Source organism: Drosophila busckii, chromosome X (assembly GCF_011750605.1).
Source record: "Drosophila busckii strain San Diego stock center, stock number 13000-0081.31 chromosome X, ASM1175060v1, whole genome shotgun sequence".
In the NCBI taxonomy this organism is placed as follows: Eukaryota; Metazoa; Arthropoda; class Insecta; order Diptera; family Drosophilidae; genus Drosophila; species Drosophila busckii.
This window is the reverse complement of record NC_046608.1, coordinates 21,321,499-21,341,089: the sequence shown is the minus strand read 5'-3', so window position 1 is coordinate 21,341,089 and position 19,591 is coordinate 21,321,499. Positions and strand designations below refer to the sequence as shown.

The window sequence follows — 19,591 nt, the reverse complement described above, 5'->3', positions numbered from 1 at the left end:
AACAGTTGCTTTAAATTATGTTTGGTATTTTTATTATTTATTAATGTTCTTTCATTCATTTGTATTCAATGTTCATTAATACTAAATTATTTTATTTTATTACAGCAAATGTGTTCAGATGGCGGACAACATAACGGACAATATCCTACGGCAGCTGTCTAAGCGTTGGTAACGGCCACAATTGCTTGTTGGAGCAACTGCATCGCATTCTAAAGAGCAGCGTGAGCTGTTAATAGTCGCATGATCGCACCTAGAGTCGCTTCTTCGACCTCAAAACTTACCGAAGACTACAGAATCAACTATTGACCACAATTGCAACACAATAATAGCAGCTTGTCTTTGAATGAATAATGAAACGGCTGCTTTAAGTAAATTATGTTTGCATTTTTATTAATATTAATTATTATCAATACTTTTCATTTTATTTTATTACAGCACATGTGTTACAAAAATAAGTGTTCAGCTTCAGCGGACGGCCAACATAACGGACGATATCCTGCGGCAACTGTCTAAGATTGTTGGAGCAACTGCATCGCATTCTGGAGAGCTGCGTGAGCTGTTAATAGTCGCATGAGCAACCAAGGATCGCACCTAGAGTCCATTCTTCGATTTAACGACAATAAGAACAATAATAGCTGCCTGGATAATGAAACAGTTGCTTTAAATTATGTTTGTATTTTTATTATTTATAATATTCTTTCATTCATTTGTATTCAATGATTGTTTTTATTACAGCAAATGTGTTGGAGCAACTGCATCGTCCCAGAGTTCATTCCTCGATTCAACGACAATAGCAACAATAATAGCTGCTTGTCCTGCTTGCAGAAATAATAAAACAGTTTCATTTATGTTTGTATTTTTATTATTTATAATGTATTCAATGTTCATTAATACTAAATTGTTTTATTTAATTACAGAAAAATTTGTTAAACGGGTGAAGGATAATATAACGAAGGATATCCTGCGGCACCTGTCCAAGCGTTGGGGGCTGCCACTAATGCAACTGCTTACCACATTGTCTCTACCACTAATTGAGGAAATTGCGTCGCACCCTGGAGAGCTGCGTGAGCGTTCAACAGTCACATGAACAACAAGCATAGTGCTCCAGTCGGTCCTGCATCCTGGAGAGCTAGCGGAGCCATGTGGACTGAGAACCATAACACCAACTATTAGCGGCAATAGCTGTTTGTCTTGCTTGCCAGGATGTCGAAGCAATTGATTTAGTCAAATATTGCTTGCATTTATTATAGTTGTATTATATATAATGTTTATTCATTCATTTCTACTTAGTGTTCATTATTGTTAATAACAAATCGTATGTTTGTTTTCAATTTAAGTTTTAAGGCAATATTCTCTATATAATTATAAAATAAAAGGACAACATAACGGACGATATTCTGCGGCGCCAGTTCCAGCGTTGTCTTCACCACTAAATGTGGCAACTGCGTCGCATTCTGGAAAGCGGCATGAGCGTTTAACTGTCACATGAACAAAAGGGATGGCATTCCAGTCCAGAAGACTTCATTATCAACTATCAGCGGCAATAGCAACAGCAATAGCTGCATATCCTGCTCAAAAGGGATGTTGAAACCATTACTTTTTATATAAATATTGTTTGTATATATTATAATATTGCTTGTATTATTTATAGTGATCATTCATTTATTTGTATTTAGTGCTTATTATTATTAATATCTATGAAATATTGCAAAATATATTTATAACTATAAATGTAAGCAATTTTTAATAAATAAAATATTCATCTGCAACAAAAACAATTGACTTCTTATTGTTGGTGTAGTAGTGGAAATTTTTGAGCAGGTTCGTTGCCTAAGTCTTTTTTTGTTTACATTTTGTATGGCCAAATTTGATCGTTTTCTAGCTCCTGCTCCTTTGTTATCCTTCCGATTAAAAAAGGACATGCATTTTCGAGCTCCTGGACATCGAATCTATCGAACTGCATACCAGGATTTGCAGGATTGCACAAAAAAATTTTCTGAAAAAATTTACAGGGGGTAGGTCGGAAAATGTGGCCCAAAAACACAAGATGTCCTTTTTCTCGGAAACTGTAAGGACTACAAGGATATCCTTTGGTGTCCAGGTAGTGCTCCTCGAGAGCTTTCAGAATATACAACTCAAAGGACGAATGTCCTTACAGGAGCGGAGTAAAACAGCTTTTTTCGTATACAGAAAAGCGGCTATATCTCCCGAATCCTTGCCAGGATCAGGACGAAATTGATACCAAACGATTCCTTTTTAAAAGGACTATCAACTGGGTGAAGGACATGCGGATCGTCCTTGTAGTTCCGGAGGCAATACGTATTTTGTGTTTTTGGCCACTTTGCTCGCGGCCCTGAGGCTGAAATTTTCGACAGCTTGATGGACATTAGAGTTGACCCATACTTTGTTTGATTGCAGTATCGATGGAGAGTTTCGTCCTGTGAGTGCCGGGAACCAAGAATTTTGGAAATGTGACCTAATCCTGCGGAGATATGGCCAATTTTCTCTAGAGGATTGTGGGTGCTTGGCAGCACTTGGTGGTATGCAACACTTTTTGCAAAACTTTAAGTATGCTTAAAAATGTTGCATACTTTTAAGATGAACAATTAGCGGAGACAACTACCAGACTAAACACGCGCAACCCCCAAGAGAAAAGTAGCCATCTCGGCAGGATGGGGTCGCTTTTCGAAAATTTTTGGTTTGCCACACTCGCAGGACGAAACTCTATCGATCTGCATTAAAATTGTGAAAGTCCAAGAGATTCGATTTTATGAAAATATTCATGATTATTGATGATTATTGGAATGCGCGGCAAAACTATTGATTATTGGAATGCGCGGCAAAACCGATTGACATATTGGAATGCGCGCCCAACCATTGATTTTGGAATTGCGCGGGCCAAATCATGATTATTGAATGCGCGGAGCAACCATAGATAATTGGACTGCACGGCAGCATCCATTGATTATTGGAATGCGCGCCAAAACCATTGATCTATTGGAATGCGCGGCCAAACTATTGATTATTGGAATTGCGCGGCAAAACCATTGTGTTATGTATTGGAATGCGCGGCACAACCAATTGATTATTGGAATGCGGCCAAAACCACTTGATATTATTTGGAGATGCGACGTCAACCATTGATTATAGTGGGAATGCGCGGCAAAATATTGCAGTATTTGGAATGCGCGCGCCAAAACCATTGATTATTGGAAATCGCGCAAAACCATTGATTTATTGGAATGCGCGGCTAAATTATTGATTATAGGGATGCACGCCAGCAACCATTGATTATTGGAATGCGCGCAAAAACCATTGATTATTGGATAATGCGCGGCAAAACTAGTTGATTATTGGACAGCGCGGCGCAACCATAAGATAATTGGAATGCTGCACGGCCAGCCTCCATTGATTATTGGAAATGGCGCGCCAAAACTATTGATTATTGGAATGCGCGGCAAAACCTCTGATTATTGGAATGCGCGCCAAAACCATTGATTATTGGAATGCGCGGCAGCACCATAGCTATTGACTGCACGAGCAGCACCATTTATTTATTGGAATGGGCGGCAAAACCATTGATTATTGGAATGCGCGCCAAAAACCATTGCATGTAGTGGATATGCGCGGCAAACTACTTGATTATTGGAATTGCGCTGCAGCACCATTGATTATTGGGACTGCACGGCAGCACCCTGATTATTGGAATGCGCGCCAAAACCATTGTTAATTGAATGCAGCGCCACAAACCATTGATATTGGGAATGCGCGGCAATATCATCCTTTGATTCTGGAATGCGCGGCCAAACCGAATTGATATTGGAATGCGCTGGGCAAAACCATTTGATTATTGGAATGCGCGCGCGACCATTGTTATGGATGCGCGCAAGCAACCATTGATATTGGACTGCCACGGCAGCAACCATTATATGGAATGCGCGCCAACACATTTGATTATTGGAATGCGCGGCAAAACCAATGCTTATTGGAATGCGCGGCAAAACCATTGGATTTTTGGAATGCGCGGCAGCAACCATTAATTATTGGACTGCGGCAGCAACCAATGATTATTGAAATGCGCGGCATAAACCACGTTCGATTATCTGGAATGCCGCGCCAACCAGTGGATTATTGGGAATGCGCGGAAATCATGATTATTGGAATGCGCCGGCAGCAACCATGATTATTGGATGCACCGGCAGCAACCACTTGGATTATTGGAACTGCGGCCAAACCATTGTTATTGACTCTGTCAAATCCTCTAGCAGAACAGAGCAATATCTCTGCAGAGATTAGGTCGCATTTCCAAAATTCTGGTTCCGGCACTCACCAGGACGAAAACTCCTGATACGAACTGCATTCCCAAAAAATATAGACCGGTCCATCTAACATGTCATCAACTTAGAAAATTTTCGCCCCAGGGCGCGAGGAAAGTGGCCAAGAACACAGAATCCTTGTTTCGTCCTGATCCTGGCAAGGATTCGGCCGTTTTTCTGGGAGATATGGCCACATTTTCCGACCTACCCCCTGTAAATTTTTCCGAAAATTTTTTTGTGCAATCCTTCATATCCTGGTATGCAGTTCGATAGATTCGATGCCCAGGATCTCGAAAATGCATGTACTTTTGGAATTGGAAGGATAACGGCGGAGCTGGAGCTACAAAAGTAAAATTTTGCTATGCACTTTGGCCATTAAAAACTGTAAACAAAATAAGACTTAGGTAGCGAACTTGCTGGAAATTTTTGTTGGTAATTCCTGGCTATCCTAGTATAGCAATCGATAGTTTTGACGGCCTGTAGTATGAAAATATCCTTATGGGATTAGAACTACTCGTTTGCTATAAAGCTTGGACATAAGAAATGTAAACAAATAGTTTTGTTTTTACTGCAATTGAGAAAATACTCACCTCACTTACCTGTACATACCTTGGCTATATCAGCCAACGGTCGTTTTTACCCAATTCAATAAATTTAGTTCTTTTTAAATTAAATACAATACAATTACGTTCAATTTTTTTGTATTTTTTATTATTTATTGTAAGCAAAATAATTGTTTATTTATTTTGAGAAACTATTGCTTCCGATTTGAATTTGTTATACAATTTTATGTGGGCGTGGCAAACACACAATTCAAATGATTGCAAAAATGTTTGCCTAAAATCACCAAAAGGCAAATATTACGTATACGTAATAATACAAGCAGTGAACTAAACAGTTTGCGACTAGTTTACACAGGCGCTGCTACAGATTAAAATTCATTATGCGACTGACTGTCTGACTGTGGTGTAGGCCATAGCAATATTTAAACGGAAATGATGACAGCAGCAATGGCGACCAAAACAAATGAGAGCGGGAGGCAGAATGAAAAAAAAAAATGTGAGACAAAAGGTAACCAGCAATGGCGACGACGCTAGCAGCGAAGTCCTGTCTCGTCAGCATCCGCATACAAATACACACATATATACACATCAGCGTCAGCGTCAGCGTCGACGTCGACGTCGCCGGGCATCACTTGTCACATTCAGTGACACGTCGACAAATTGTCAACAGCGCCGCTGCTGCTGCTGCTACTGCCATGAAGCAAAGGCAAAGGCATAAAAAACATAAAACAAAGTGAACGGCAACAACAAGAAGAAAAAAAATGTAGCAAAATATAAATATATTGTGAATATTTTTGGGGCAACAATGGCGTCTGACCAAAAATGGTCATGCCAGGCAGGCAGCGAGTTGAGGCGCTTGTGCTCTATTAGCTGCAACAGCAACAGCAACAGCAACAAAATAGCCGCCAGCATTTTGACGCCAAGTGTTGCAACATTTCATGTTGAGCGCCGCTCACTGGATTTGCAACACTTAACAGCAGCACAGTTGCCACTGTCTCTCTCTCTCTCTCATTCTATCTCACTCTCTCTAGTTTCTAGCATTGACATTGGCGTTTGCAGCAGCAACCAGCAGCAGCAACCACTATTCAAGCTGACTGACTATAAAAATTGGAATTTACTCGCTGCCGTTGCTGCTGCTGCGAAAAATGCAATTCAGCACGATTTGCATATAGCCCATGGGCCGAACTACTTAGGCCCCCCCCTCCCGCCTCCTCAACCAAAAACACTTTAGTCGCCATTGGCGCGTGCCAAGTGCAGTGCCCACTGTGGCTGCCCACTGTGCGTCACTAAATTGCCGAAAAGCGACACACAAATTGATAAAGAGATTAACATGCAAAAATGCAAAATTCTTGCAAAATATTCTTATTTGTTTATAAATTTTAAAGTTGCAGTCAAAGTTGTCAGTGTGTTTGACAATATTGAATTAAATTTTATATTTAAGCAGCAAAATAATATTTAAGCAGATATTGAATTTAATGCTTTTACTATATATATTTTATGCTTAAATAGGAAATATGAAAATAATTTTCAAATTATTACAAAAAATTAATATTTGAATTGAATTAATATTTGAAATAAATTTAAATAATTTTTCATATATTTAGCAAGTTATTGCATTGTTTTGAGCAAAAATTATTAATAATATTTGAAGAACGCATGAGTTTTATAAAATAATATTTAAGTAGACATTGAATTTAATGATTTTATATATATATGTTTGAATAATTAGGAAAACGATAATAAAAATATGAAAAATGTAACAATTTTCAAATATTATGATTCACAATTTAGTTACTGAGCTGTTTAAATGAATTTCTTGTTGCCACAAATATTCTTAAATGCATATGGAATGTGAATTTTAAGTGTTTTAATTGCTTAAATTGCTGAATTATTTTGAAATGCTTGAGCTGCAATCGATTGGAACTGACTTGTCGTCTCTTCGCTTCTAACCGCAGACACTAACGAAATGTTACAGTTGGATATATAATTAAGTGCATAATGTCTTTAAAGCATTTTGAGTTGAGCTACACACACAGAGGCACACACACACATGCAGACATATTTTATTACGAGCGATTTTAGCTGGCACATTAATCAAAGGCAAAAATGCAGGCAACCATGCCGTGCCGAGTGTGCTTCGAGTGCCTGTTACAGTTATAAATTTCACACACACACATAGACAGAGACACACACACATACACACACACATGCTTGAGCTTTACACTTGCATGCGATACTTCAGGCACATGAAGAAAGTGTCAAGTTAATGCCAGCAACAGCAGCAGCAGCAGGAGCAGCCTTTGGTCTGTCCTTCTGTGTGTGTGTGTGTGTGTGTGTGTGGCCAGGACAAGCCGTCAGGCAAGCCAGCTGCATAGCAGATATCTAATGACTGCGTTGACGTCACCATTTGGCTCAACAAAAAGGCGCATAGCGTAAATTGCACTTGAAGAACTTTCAATGCAAATAACAACAAGGAGCAACAATTTTGCAACAACAAACAAATTTAAATATATATGTTATTATTATTGTTTATAAAATATGAACATACTTTAATGTATATCGGATTGGTATCAATAGAAAGCTCTTCAATTCATTTTTAATGCTACAAAATTTGTTTCAAGTTAAGTAACCATTAAAAAATTCTATAGATTTTCTATAAAAAATATTGCTATGCAAAAAGTTGCTGCTTTTAATATTTATAGTGACTACAAAGCAAATTTATCAAAAATCTTTTTGCTTATATTTTTTGTAATGTCATGAAAATTACTTTCTTAACTTTAGTTTTATGCAATAGATTTTGCACAGTGATTACAACATTTTTTTACAGTGCATTGCTCGTTTATAATGATGCTTCACTTTTACTGCTTGCACTTGTTGTTGTTGCTGTTGCTGTCGTTTAGTTGCTAAGATGATGCCAACAGTTGGACCCTGAGTCTTTAGACAAGTCAAGCGCACTGAAGTTGCCTCGCTGGCGTGCACTGACAATGATATGTGCCTGAGGTGCGACACACCCACACACACACACACACACTAATGCTGTCAAGGCCACGCGAGCAGAGTTTTTTAAGCGGAAATATTGTTGACAGTTGTGGCATATTATCATTTGACTATAATGCGCTCACACTTTGCTGCTTCGCGACTCTTTCGCTGTCGCGTGTCTTGTCGTAATTGCTCAACATTTGTCGCTTGACGTTGCGACTCTTTTGTATATCTAATTTAAAGCTACACTTTGTACAGAAATTCAAGTCTCTTCAATTTCAAAGCGCTCTTTGATAAGCAAACAACAAAGATATAGTCAGTCAGTCTGATTTGTAGCATTTTAAATTTATATTTAAAGCATTGAGCTTTTCTCTAGCGGTTTGCGCATTTGCTTAGCATGGACAACAAGCGCAGCTGCATTGCTAGCTGCTTAAGGTGCATGTCTATGCTAACTCACAGCTTTGACACAAGCCACAATTTCAAATAAATGGGACATTTTGTTAATGTGAAATATTTCCCAGCTAAGTTTAAATATATACCATTATGCGCAGTAGGCGTGCTGTAGCTTAATTTGAATAGCAAAATCAAAATTATATAAAACAGAAAAATTGAGAATGGGTTTAAAAAAAATTCAATATGCAATTACTGAGCCAAGAACTTAAGACAGAAAAGCTGCAACTGCAGCATGAAAATAGAATTAAAAATCAATTAAATAACCATATGAGAGTTATAAGCACGCAACAGTAAATTAGAAAACAAATTCTAGCATGTACAACAGCAAAAATTAATCATACCAATATTATAAGCTAGACAATTTGTTTGATTTTTTGAAACTTTGAATTGAATTATTAAAAAATAATGGCTGCAAATCGCTAAATCAAATGAACTTCTACATATTTGAATTTGTTTTAAAGTTGAAGCAAACTGCAGTAGGCAAATGGTTTTGACACACACACACAAACAAACAAATAGATTTATAGTTTCAATTTTGATATTTGATTAAGCGAAACAAAGATGTCATTGATGGGCCGACATAGCATCATATTGGATGCATTGAAGCAGAAGATTCGCGTGGCGAAGCACGAGCTGGAGCGCTACAAGGACGACTATACAAACTGCCAGCGAAGTCTGGCCCAAGAGCTGCGGCTACGCTGTCAACTGGAGGCATCGAATCTGCAGCTGCAGCGACGCAATGCAGAGCTGCAGCAGCAGCTGGAGGCTGCAGAGCGAAGCCGCTTGGCAGCTCAGCAGCGCGCCGAGCATGAGCTGGAGCTGGTAACGCAGCAGCTGGAGCAGCTTAGCTGGCAGCTGGACAAGAGCAAGCAGCTGGCCAACGAAGCGGATCGCATGGCGCAGTGCAGCGAGAAGCGTGCGGCGCAGCTAAGCGAGCGACTGCAGCAGAGCGAACAGCAGCTGGAGCTGAGTGGCAATGGCCAAGTGCTGCTGCAGCTGGAGCTGGGCGCAGCTGCGCAGAATCTGCACTGCGTGGAGCGTGCGTTTGAGCATTCGGCGCAGCAGGTGCACAGCCTGGACTGCCAGCTGGGCAGACTGCAGCAGCGACTGCGCGAGAGCGAACGGCGCGCCGAGCTGGCCGAGGCGACGGCCGAGCAACTGCAGCATGCCGCCGAATATATCGAGGAGCGTTACGAGCAGCGCTGGCGCGACAAGCTGCACAAGTATGGATTGGACTAAGACTCGAAATTCAAAGCATACAAATAATTCCACGAAAATAAATATGAACATCAATTAATTTAATATTATAAAAAAAAGTGTTGCAAAAAAAAAACAAATTCAGCATATCGATGTAGCAAAAAGTTTGTTATTTAAATTGCGCTTATTGTAACTAAAGGCGCTACAAATGGTAAAGGCAGCAAAAAAAAAAAAGGAAAACTTTTCAAGTCAGTTTTGGGCAGAGAGTTGGAAAAATTGAAAGTTATGCTGCTAATCTGAAAAATTTAGAACTATATATATTCAATTATTCAGCTATTATAAGTTGTTGTTGTTCAAACAGACATATAGACAGACACAACTCTTGTCTTGCTAATGCGATATACTGATAATTTATGCTTGGCACAACTTTATGATACGCTTTAAAAAAAAACTTGTAGATTAGGCTGCATATAGCTGAGTTCTGGTAGTTCATATGCTTGTGATGCTAATGCGAAATGATAATAATTTATGCTTGGCACAACTTCGTGATACGCTTTAAAACTAAGTTTAGGCTGCCCATAGCTGAGACGGACAGACAGACAGTTTGACATTACCCAATCGATTTGAGTTTATCTTGCTGCTAATAATTTATGCTTGCCACAACTACATGATACGCTTTGTTAAAGTGTATCAAAAACAAATTAAATTACTCACAAGACATTAACTGATATAGTGAATAACTGACACTGCAATTGTAACGCCTTAAAGCGCTTAATGCAAATTAGCAGATATATATAAAAATATGTGTAGAGTATTTAGTGTTATGTACATACCTATGTAATGTATGCTGAGTATGTTTGTAAGTGATTTGATTTATGTGTGTGCGCTTAGCTTAACATTTAGTGGGTTTAGTCTGCTGTATGGTGAAACTGATATCATCGGCATTGCGAAACTTCAACGAGATGCCCTCAACGAACTGCAATTGCTCCAGCTGCATGGCCGAATGAAACTCAAAGTTGGCAATCAGCTTGACCAGGAAAACTTTCATGATGAAGAAGCTATAGCGACGACCTAGAACAGATTGAGCGTAAGCTGTGTGGATAAAGCAAATCGTAGAGATTGGAGTTACCTATGCAGGTGCGCAGTCCCTTGGAGAAGGGCAGAAAGCTGTAGCTATGCCGACGCGCCTCGCCCTGCGGCTTGCTCTGCACTGAATGCGGCGGCGGCGGTGCCTCCTCTTCATCCTGCAGCTGCTGCTGCTGCATAAAGCGCTGCGGCTCAAATTCTGTTGCATGTGTGCCCCACCAGCGTGGATCACGCTGCATATTGAATGTGTCCAGCACTATGATCGTATTCTGTGGCACAATCGCATGCGCATGCGCGCTCAGCTGAAAGTCGCGGCTAACATGACGCAAATTCATTGGCACTGTGGCCAACAGACGCAGCGCCTCATGCACAAATGCATCCAAATATTGCAGCTGCTGCAGCTGCTCCACGCCCACGTAGCTGGCATCGTTGCCATGCGGCAAAATTGTTGCAATCTCGGCGCGCAGCCGCTCCTGGCAGTCGCCCTGATGCGTCGCCAGACAAAGCAGCGCTATCATTATGCTATTGGACACCGTCTCAAAGGACTGCAATTAAAGGAAATCAATCGAAAATTGAATTATTATTGAATCACTTTTAAATTATTAATTCGAGTTTTATACTAATAATATATCAAGTATAAGTAGTAACTAATATATTTACATTTAATTCAGCATTCAGTACCTAATAATTGAATTTCTAGTATTTTGTGCACATAATTTTGTTGTATTAAGTCTGCATATTATTAAATCTACTTGTTTTTCGTTTTAAATATTTATAGTTAGCCTTATTAATTTTATAATAATTTTATTAAAAAGCATTTGAAATCAATAAGCCAAGCAAGTGTTAAATAAATTATAGAAATTCAACCTTATATTTTATGTAAAATTCAAAGAGCTCGTACTTTTATATAAATAAAATTTGAATAATAAAAAAATAACTTATAATACCTCAAATATTTGCTATTTTTTATTTTTATTTTTATTATTATTTATATTTTATTTTTGGCTAAATTTAATTAAAGTGCAGGCAGCATAATAATTAATAATAATTATATTACATTATTTACTTTAAAAATCAAGCAGCGTCAAAAAATTATATTTGTTATTTTACTATTTGAATTAAATTACTAAAGCAATAAGAATTTCATTAAAATAAATATATATTTGAATTAGAATTTTGTATATAATTATATGAAATTCGAAAGTCTGTTAACAAAATATATATATGGTCATATATATGGTATATAATATGATTATATCACTCACCACCAAAACCATCGATTGCGCCTCATCCTCTATGTCCTGCAGCGTTAGCTCATTGTTGGCCGCCAGCTGAAACATTTGCTCAATGAAGATGCGACGCTGCCAAGGTGAGTCCTCCGCTTGGCCGCTCTCATTGTCGATGGCGTGACGCAGCAGCCAATTGCGATGCTTGCGTGCCACAATCTCTGCCACAAACTCAACCAGCAGCTGATTGCAGCGCTCGGCCTCCTCATACAGCTGTGGCGCCAACAGTTTGTGCAACAAATCAAGCTGCAGCCAAGGCTTGACTGTTTTTATGGCCGATATTTCCAGCAAGCTGCGAGAAATACAAAAAAAAAAAAACAAGTGCAAGATTCATTGCCAGTAGTTTTGCTATGAAGTTTTAGTTTGGCTTAAATGCAACTTACCGCTTGTAGGTGGTGGCAATATGCGCGTCATCCGCTTCAGTGAAATTTGTTGGCGTGCCCATAATGGTAACTGCAAAGGTGAAAGTGCATGCAATGTACAGTGGAACTTTGTGGGCGAAATATTGCAACAAAATTTAGATCAATTAATAGACTTTGAAATTGCAGCAAAATTCGTTTGATAAATGCGCAGCAAAATTAAATTAAATTATAATTTAGCTTGACAAATTTATCGAAGTCAAAATTCATTAAATAGACTTGGAAATTTTGTGCGCATTAAAATAAAATTAAATCAATAATTTTAGCAGCACAAATTTCTTGATTTTTCAACAAATTGTAGCAAAAGTTGTTTAATAAATGCGCATTAAATTAATTTAAATTAAATTATAATTTTGCTACAAAAATTTGTTGAAATCAAGCTACAAATTTTATTTGATAAATGCGCATTAAAAATTAAATTAAATTATTATTTTAGGTTGGCAATTTGGTTGAAGTCAAAATGAATTCATAGACTTACAAATTTTGTTTGATAAATAATCAAAATTTCTTGATTTTTGAAAAAATTTTTACAAAATTCGTTTAATAAATGCGCATTAAAATGAAATTAAATTATAATTTTGCTTGAAAATTGGGTTGAAGTCAATATCAATTAATAGACTTACATTTTTGCATTAAAATTAAATTAAATTAAAAATTTAGCTTGAAGAATTTTTTGAATTTTATAAAAATTGTGGCAAAATAAATTATAATTATAAATTTTATGCAAAAATGTATAAGCTATGAAATTTTATTGACCGCTTTTGCCATAGTTTGGCCCACTGTGCAATTGCCTGTGGCTAAAATGCTTCATGGACAGCAGCAGCAGCAGCGCTAAACGGTTTGGTTAGTAAATTTGTCAATGTAATCTGTTTATATTTCAATTACAATTTGCTGGCAGGCACTTTGCCACACACATGCATAGCCAACATATAAATATAAATATAAATAGCTTTAGTAATTGCTGCGCCGTCTCTAGCAGACAAAATAAATTATTGTAAATTGAGTCTTATCAATATGAGCAATGTAAACATATATATATATATTTATGTATGCTGCGCTTTGTCTGCTGTAAAATAATCTTATCTGTTGTGATTGACGCTTGAGCAGCGAATAAAAATCAATTTAGGGGAAGCCCACGAATTGTTGAGCGAGTAAAAATACAAAAAATTAGCCACAAGTGAGTTTGAGTATTTTTACTAGATTTTTTATATGTCATATTAATTTGTAAGCTTTCATTGTTGCTAAACAAATAACAGCTAAAAATAAAAACTGACTAACGAGCAACTGTTGCATACAAAATAATTAAAGCTGTTTTATTAGTAATTATTATTTTATGAAGAGATCTACGACTCAATTTTGTGATGCTTCTGGCTCATGCGCTCTTGTTGTCTCTCTTTAAAGAGAGAGAGCGCCTCAAATAAAATATACTGGATTATACTATATATACAAACGTACATATATATTTTGATAAATGAATCATTGCGCATAAACAAGCGCTTCAGTAAATCTGAATATAATAATAAACAATTATTGTTTTGTTTTCTGCGCTTAGCTAATCATTTTATAAGCCTAAGTATTTATTTATATAAGTTGATCATATCCTAATGCTAGTTGCTCTAGAATATTAAATACATATTTAAACAGTTAAATAAGCAATTTCTTTTTTTGTTTGCTTACATTTTTGAAAAAAGCGTGGGATAAATTTTTTTGTTTTAAAATTGTTTGCACATCAAAGTTAATTGTCGAGCTGAAGCTAATGCCAAAGGCTTAAAAAAAATTATTAAGCTTATTTCTGTAATAAATGTAAGCGAATTCATAGCGCTTAGCTGCTTCGAATTAAAAGCAATATGTTTATATTTTATGCAATTTTAGCAATTAAATAAATAATAAATAGCTGTAGACATTGAAAAAATGCTTTTAAAATATTTATATAAAATTGATGTGCAATAAATGCAATAAAGCCAAATAAATTACTAAACAAAAAAATGATTGCTAACTAGACAGAGAGAGAGAGAGAGAGAGAGAGAGAGAGAGATAGAGAGAGCTCAAAACGATTAGTTAAGCGCATATGAGGCTAATCATAATTTAGACGCACACATAAGCAGCGAGTGGGTGGGGGGTGGCGGTGCTGAGTTCCGCGTACGTGAGCTGCATGCAAACTGTTTAAACGTGTGCGTATTTTCAAAAAAATATGAACGCCTAGTTTGTTGTTTGTGGCTTAGGCTGTTGTAACTTTTAGTGAAATGGGTGGGTGGATGGTTTTGGGTACTTACGGCAAGATACTTCAAGCACAGCACGACTTAGCATATCCTCGGCATCCTTGAACTTAACAGCAGCGCCATGCAGCTGCGGCAATGCAGCAAATTGAGCGATCAGCTGATTGCCCACATCATTGAAAACATCAAAGAAACTAATGACAATGTTATGATTAAAGGCGGGATTAAGCTGCTTGCGACGCAATTTCCATTTGCGACCTGCAAAGCGAGACAGCACATGAGCGAGCGAGCGAGAGGGCAATAGAGCGGCAACTTACCACGCGCATGCAACAGACCGCGACGCGCAAAGAATCCTTCCTGCATAAATGTCTTGTCCAGACACTCGGCCGCATTCAGCACACACTCCATGCCCATGGGATCGTCAATGTAGAGGAGCACGCGTGTGCCCAGCAGTATGGCCAGCGGACGCTTGAAGAGCACACGCAGTCGCGTCACCTTGTCCAGTATGCCTGCCAGCCAAAAAAAATTGCATATAATTCATATATATATATATATACAGTTATGCTATAGATCGAACTCAACTATTTGGATGCAGGTAAATGCAGAGCAGCAGCCAAAGCAGCGGCTGCTGCGCAACTCCGCGCCACCCGTTCAGCTGCCAGATGAGGCGCCAGCACTTGCGCTGCTGCCAGCCCAGCAGCAGGGCCAGCAACGTGCCACATGCCCACAATGCCACATGCAAATGCATATTGCTACCAACAACTGCTATTTATGCCTAATGCGGTGCTTTATACGCAGCTCGACGTGCTCACGTCCCAAAATACTTGAAAAAATTTGTTTTGTCTTCTACTCCACCGATTCGATACTCATCCGTTCGCTTTGGCCAGCCAAACGCAACTGACGACGCGTCGTCAACTATTTCGACTATGTGGGCTAAGCCCACCCACGCCCTCTTGGGCGTCATAGCAATAGACAATTATTATTATTTTTTTAACAAATATTTCTTATTGTTTAGCAAATACGCAGCAGCTAACCACATTTCAATTTCAATTATATTGAGTTAGTTTTTATGCAGCTCTTGAATTATAATTTAGCTAACTTGATTTTGTTAATTAATGTTCATAAATTTATGTCAAATATGCAGCTATGTTTCGAAATTTAATTGGTGAATTAATTGCAATAATTTTGAGTTCATTTTTATAAGATTTGTGCCAACTTTAAAATACACTTTTATACTTTCGCAGCAATACGTATTTAGAATATAAATAAAAACAAATATACACTTTGAATACACAAATATACGCTTTCAAGTTTTAGCCAACTTTCAAATACACTTTTATAATTTTGCAGCAATTAGTAAATAGAATATGTGAAAAATAGAAAAATGCGCTATTTTTTTTAACCAACTTTAAAATACACTTGCATTGCCAGCAACTATGACGAATTCAAGTATTAGCTGATTTAGCTCAAATTATATTTAATTGCAAGTTTAGTAAAAGCAAAATTTTATAATATAAGCGAATATTAGTTAAGATATTATTAGATACTAGTTTAACATTTAAGATATTACGATCAATGCATCAACAGCTTAAAAATGTTGAAAGTTTAATTGCTATAATTTATTGCATTACTGTATTTAAGATTTTGCAAAGTGTATGAAATTAATCAACAATTGGCAAGTCAACACCTTTTTATTGTGTTGCTGACACATCAAGAGCTTTTAATTATTTTAAAGCAAATGAAATTTATTTATAAGCAAAGTTTGCCAAACAATCAACAACACACACACACACACACATACACATTGAGCTTGGGTATTTATTAAAATTCCTTTTGAAGGTACAGAATATAAAATGCGAACCGCAAAGCAGCGATTCCGCTCAGAATAGAAAAAAAAAGGCGCACATACAATAGAAACGAGAGCCATTAACACCAGCGAACAAAGCAGATAAATAGATAAAAAGAAGAGATGAGAGAGAGACAGAGAGAGAGAGAGAGTGAGAGCGCACGTACAGTGGTTGGGGGACGAGTGAAAGGTGCGTGCAGCTAAAAGAATTTCTTGATTAAGTTATGCAGCTTGTAGCATTCCCTCTCACTCACTCTCACGCTTGCTGTCTCTTTCTGCTGCGTCCAGCGCTCAAGTCAATAAAAAACAAAAAAAAAAACTCACTCTTTTAATGCCAAATTATTGTTGCTCGCTCGTCTTTTATTCACATAAATTATGCATAAATTTGAAGCATTTGCAAACCGTTATGTCCTTTCCCCATATCCTGTGTGTGTGTGTCCTGCTTGCCGCTTTATTATCGCCATTTTGTTTTTGTGTCAGGCACACTCCACAAATGCAGATATACAAATTACTTGACGTACAGCATTTAAGCGGTTTTCGGCTTTAAGCCACCACAGCATTTTAACGACTCTCAAATACGCTCTCTCTCTCACTCTCTGTATCTCAGTCTCTCACTCTCTTTTGTATCACACTCAATGGAAACGTTATAGGCAAGAGCGTAAGCTTAGCATTTATAAATGATGAATTCAAAACATTTGAAATTATATAAAATATTATAATTTGAGTTTAAATCATCAATCATCAAAATCATTTAGCTTTAAAATTCTATGTAAATTCAAGTCTATATATGTTCATATTTAAAATTGTTGTGTGTTTAAATAATGAATTCAAAAAAATATTTAGTCTGCATTGCATTAAAATTTGAGTTTAAATTTTTAAATTAAATCAAATTATTTATCTTCAAAAATTATTTATAAATTCAAAATCTTTATATATTAATATAAGCAATTGTTAGGAGTTAATTTAATAAGCTATATAAATTATAAACATAATTTATTATAAAGTTTTGGAAATATTACATTCAAATAAAAGTAAATTATTGCAAATAATTATCTTTAAAAATGTTAAATTCACAACAATTTTATTTACTATATTATTTTAAAAGATTGCTGTTCACATCTTTGTTTGTTAATAATTTAATTGAAATATATGTAATTATTAAATATTTTTTTTTATATTGTTAAGCCCACAGACAACTGCTGACAGCAATTTGTAAATTGAAATGCAGCACAAAAATTCTATATTATGAAACATGTATATATATAAATCTATCACCCTTGCCAAAAAAGAAAACAAAAGTACCGTTATAGCAATATGTGTCAACTGCATGCTGTTAACTTGACTTTCCGTTATGTGCTGTTGTCGCTGAATGGCGCAAATGCGGAAAAGCCGTCATAAAAAATGAAACAACAGGACTGAGCAACAAAAAAAAAAAAAAAAAAAAAATTGTGAATCTGTGTATAAATTTAATTTCCCCGCATGAGAATATCACATAATCAAATTTTTTAAATGCAAGCGATTTAAGACAGCAAAAAATAAAAAACGAAAGCCCTTGAATTGGAGTTGAGTTGTTGTTGTTGTTGTTGTTGTTGTTGGTGGTGGTCGTGAGTTGCGCTGACATATGAAATATTAACGGGTCCATACCTTGCACACATATATGCATGCAAGCGTGTGTGTGTGTGTGTAAGCACGCTGCTCAAGTGTGTGGGGGTGTGGCAGTGGAGAAAAAAAATGCCGTAATTTTTGCCATCAAGCGTAAAAACAAATTTACTTTAACGAGGCAACGTCGCTGACGAAACCGACAGAGAGACAGCGGCAGAGACAGAGCGAGAGTGAGAGATGGAGAGAGCGAGAGCGAGAGAGAGAGAGATGACTGCAAAGGACCAACTGACTTCTATGTCAGCTTGTATATGGTATATAAATTAGAACACATCAAAAGTTTGTGACATTAAATTTGTTGCTTGTTCTACACACAGAGAAACACACACACACACACAAGCTATGCTTAAATGCTTTAGCCAAATGAAGATGAAGATACGAATACACACACACGCACACACATACAAGCAAATTTCCACGCTGCCAAGCAGTAACGACTACTCGTCATCATCAAGTACAGTAAACTCAAGCTAATTAGTAATTGGCTATTGCCAATTTGTTAGCAAAACACATAGGACTAAAAGTTTGCAGTCAAGCGCAGCCGACACAACAAAACCCTGTACATAAAACAAGTCAGTTACACATTTGACATACAAAAAAGTAAATAAATATTCACATAAAATTCGTTGGCAATCAATACAAACAACAAGTCAAAAATACAGTCTGCCTTTTATCGCTATAACGATGATCAAAAATATATATATACAAAATTTTGTAACCCTTTGTACATTTTTATATACCGAAACTAAATAAGTAATGAAAATAATTTCATATTAAGCATCAACAGTTCCAGCTATAATGTGAAAAATTCCTTAGCTTATTTAACAATCAACATGCAACTTTGTCAGCATAATTTGCATTACATTTTTAAATAAATAGACAGGCTTTATCAACATTAAAGCACTAATGATAATACATACATATGTATGTACGCCAATGAAATCAATAGCCGAGCGATAAGCTTTAATTTTTTTACAAGTGATTGGAGCAGCTGAGCTGCTAAGCTAAGATTAAAAAATATACATAATATATTTATATATATTTGCAAAGGCTAACAATTGATATTGAAATTGAAAAAAGTGACTAAAATGCCCATAGTGCGCGTGTTGTGATAATGCTAATATATACATATAAAATATAATGCAATATAAAGTTTGAAAGCGCTAACAGCAAAATTGAAATTATGTAGTAAAGTGCTTGAAAATTGCATAAATGCAAGCAAAAGTAAGTAAAGTGCCCACAGTGCGCGTCTTATACAGGCTAACTGTTGTCTAAAGTCTAAAGAGCAATGATAACGGATTTCACTCTCGCTCTCTCTTTCTTTCTTAGCTTGCTTGCTTGCGTTCTCTCTTTAAGTCTGCACGTGTTCTATTCATATGTATATAAATGTGTGTGTGCGTGCGTGTGCGATTCTGATTCTATTATGAGGCATGCACTATCTCTCTCTTCTTTGCTTGCTCTCTTGAGCCTGCCTGTGAGTTAAGAAGCTAAGAAGTTATGCATACTTACGTACATGTGTGTGTGTGCGCGCGATTCTGATGCTATATAAGGCAAGCAGACGATGCTTCTGA

The 19,591-nt window shown here is 36.8% G+C and overlaps 2 protein-coding genes across 3 annotated transcripts; one reads left to right on the top strand and one right to left on the bottom strand.

Annotated features, from left to right (window-relative positions):
- The first annotated feature begins 8,872 nt into the window (after positions 1-8,872).
- Positions 8,873-9,550, top strand: LOC108605085 (tropomyosin isoforms c/e-like). Its single transcript, XM_017994652.1, has 2 exons — positions 8,873-8,984; positions 9,057-9,550. Exons 1-2 carry the CDS (start codon positions 8,873-8,875, stop codon positions 9,548-9,550), a joined length of 606 nt encoding a protein of 201 aa, XP_017850141.1.
- A 145-nt stretch (positions 9,551-9,695) lies between these two features.
- LOC108607113 (probable cytochrome P450 318a1) lies at positions 9,696-19,574 on the bottom strand. Of its 2 annotated transcripts, none has more exons than XM_017997745.1 (7): positions 19,530-19,574; positions 14,833-15,024; positions 14,573-14,773; positions 12,264-12,333; positions 11,860-12,172; positions 10,638-11,139; positions 9,696-10,579 (listed from the first exon to the last, which is right to left on the bottom strand). In XM_017997745.1, exons 2-7 carry the CDS (start codon positions 14,927-14,929, stop codon positions 10,401-10,403), a joined length of 1,362 nt encoding a protein of 453 aa, XP_017853234.1. In that variant the 5' UTR covers positions 14,930-15,024; positions 19,530-19,574; the 3' UTR covers positions 9,696-10,400. The 2 variants fall into 2 exon arrangements, with proteins under 2 accessions (XP_017853234.1, XP_017853233.1); XM_017997744.1 differs by lacking the exon at positions 19,530-19,574 and adding an exon at positions 15,098-15,399.
- Positions 19,575-19,591: the final 17 nt, after the last annotated feature.

Bases quoted from the DNA above. Each gene is read 5' to 3' on its own strand.
- LOC108605085 (XM_017994652.1), top strand. From the start codon at position 8,873: ATGTCATTGATGGGCCGACATAGCATCATATTGGATGCATTGAAGCAG. The intron at 8,985-9,056 runs GTCTGGCCCAAG...GACGCAATGCAG, and splicing joins CTATACAAACTGCCAGCGAA to AGCTGCAGCAGCAGCTGGAG.
- LOC108607113 (XM_017997744.1), bottom strand. From the start codon at position 15,263: ATGCATTTGCATGTGGCATTGTGGGCATGTGGCACGTTGCTGGCCCTG. The intron at 15,025-15,097 runs GTTGAGTTCGAT...TTTGGCTGGCAG, and splicing joins CATTTACCTGCATCCAAATA to GCATACTGGACAAGGTGACG. The intron at 12,334-14,572 runs GTAAGTACCCAA...TCACCTTTGCAG, and splicing joins TGTGCTTGAAGTATCTTGCC to TTACCATTATGGGCACGCCA.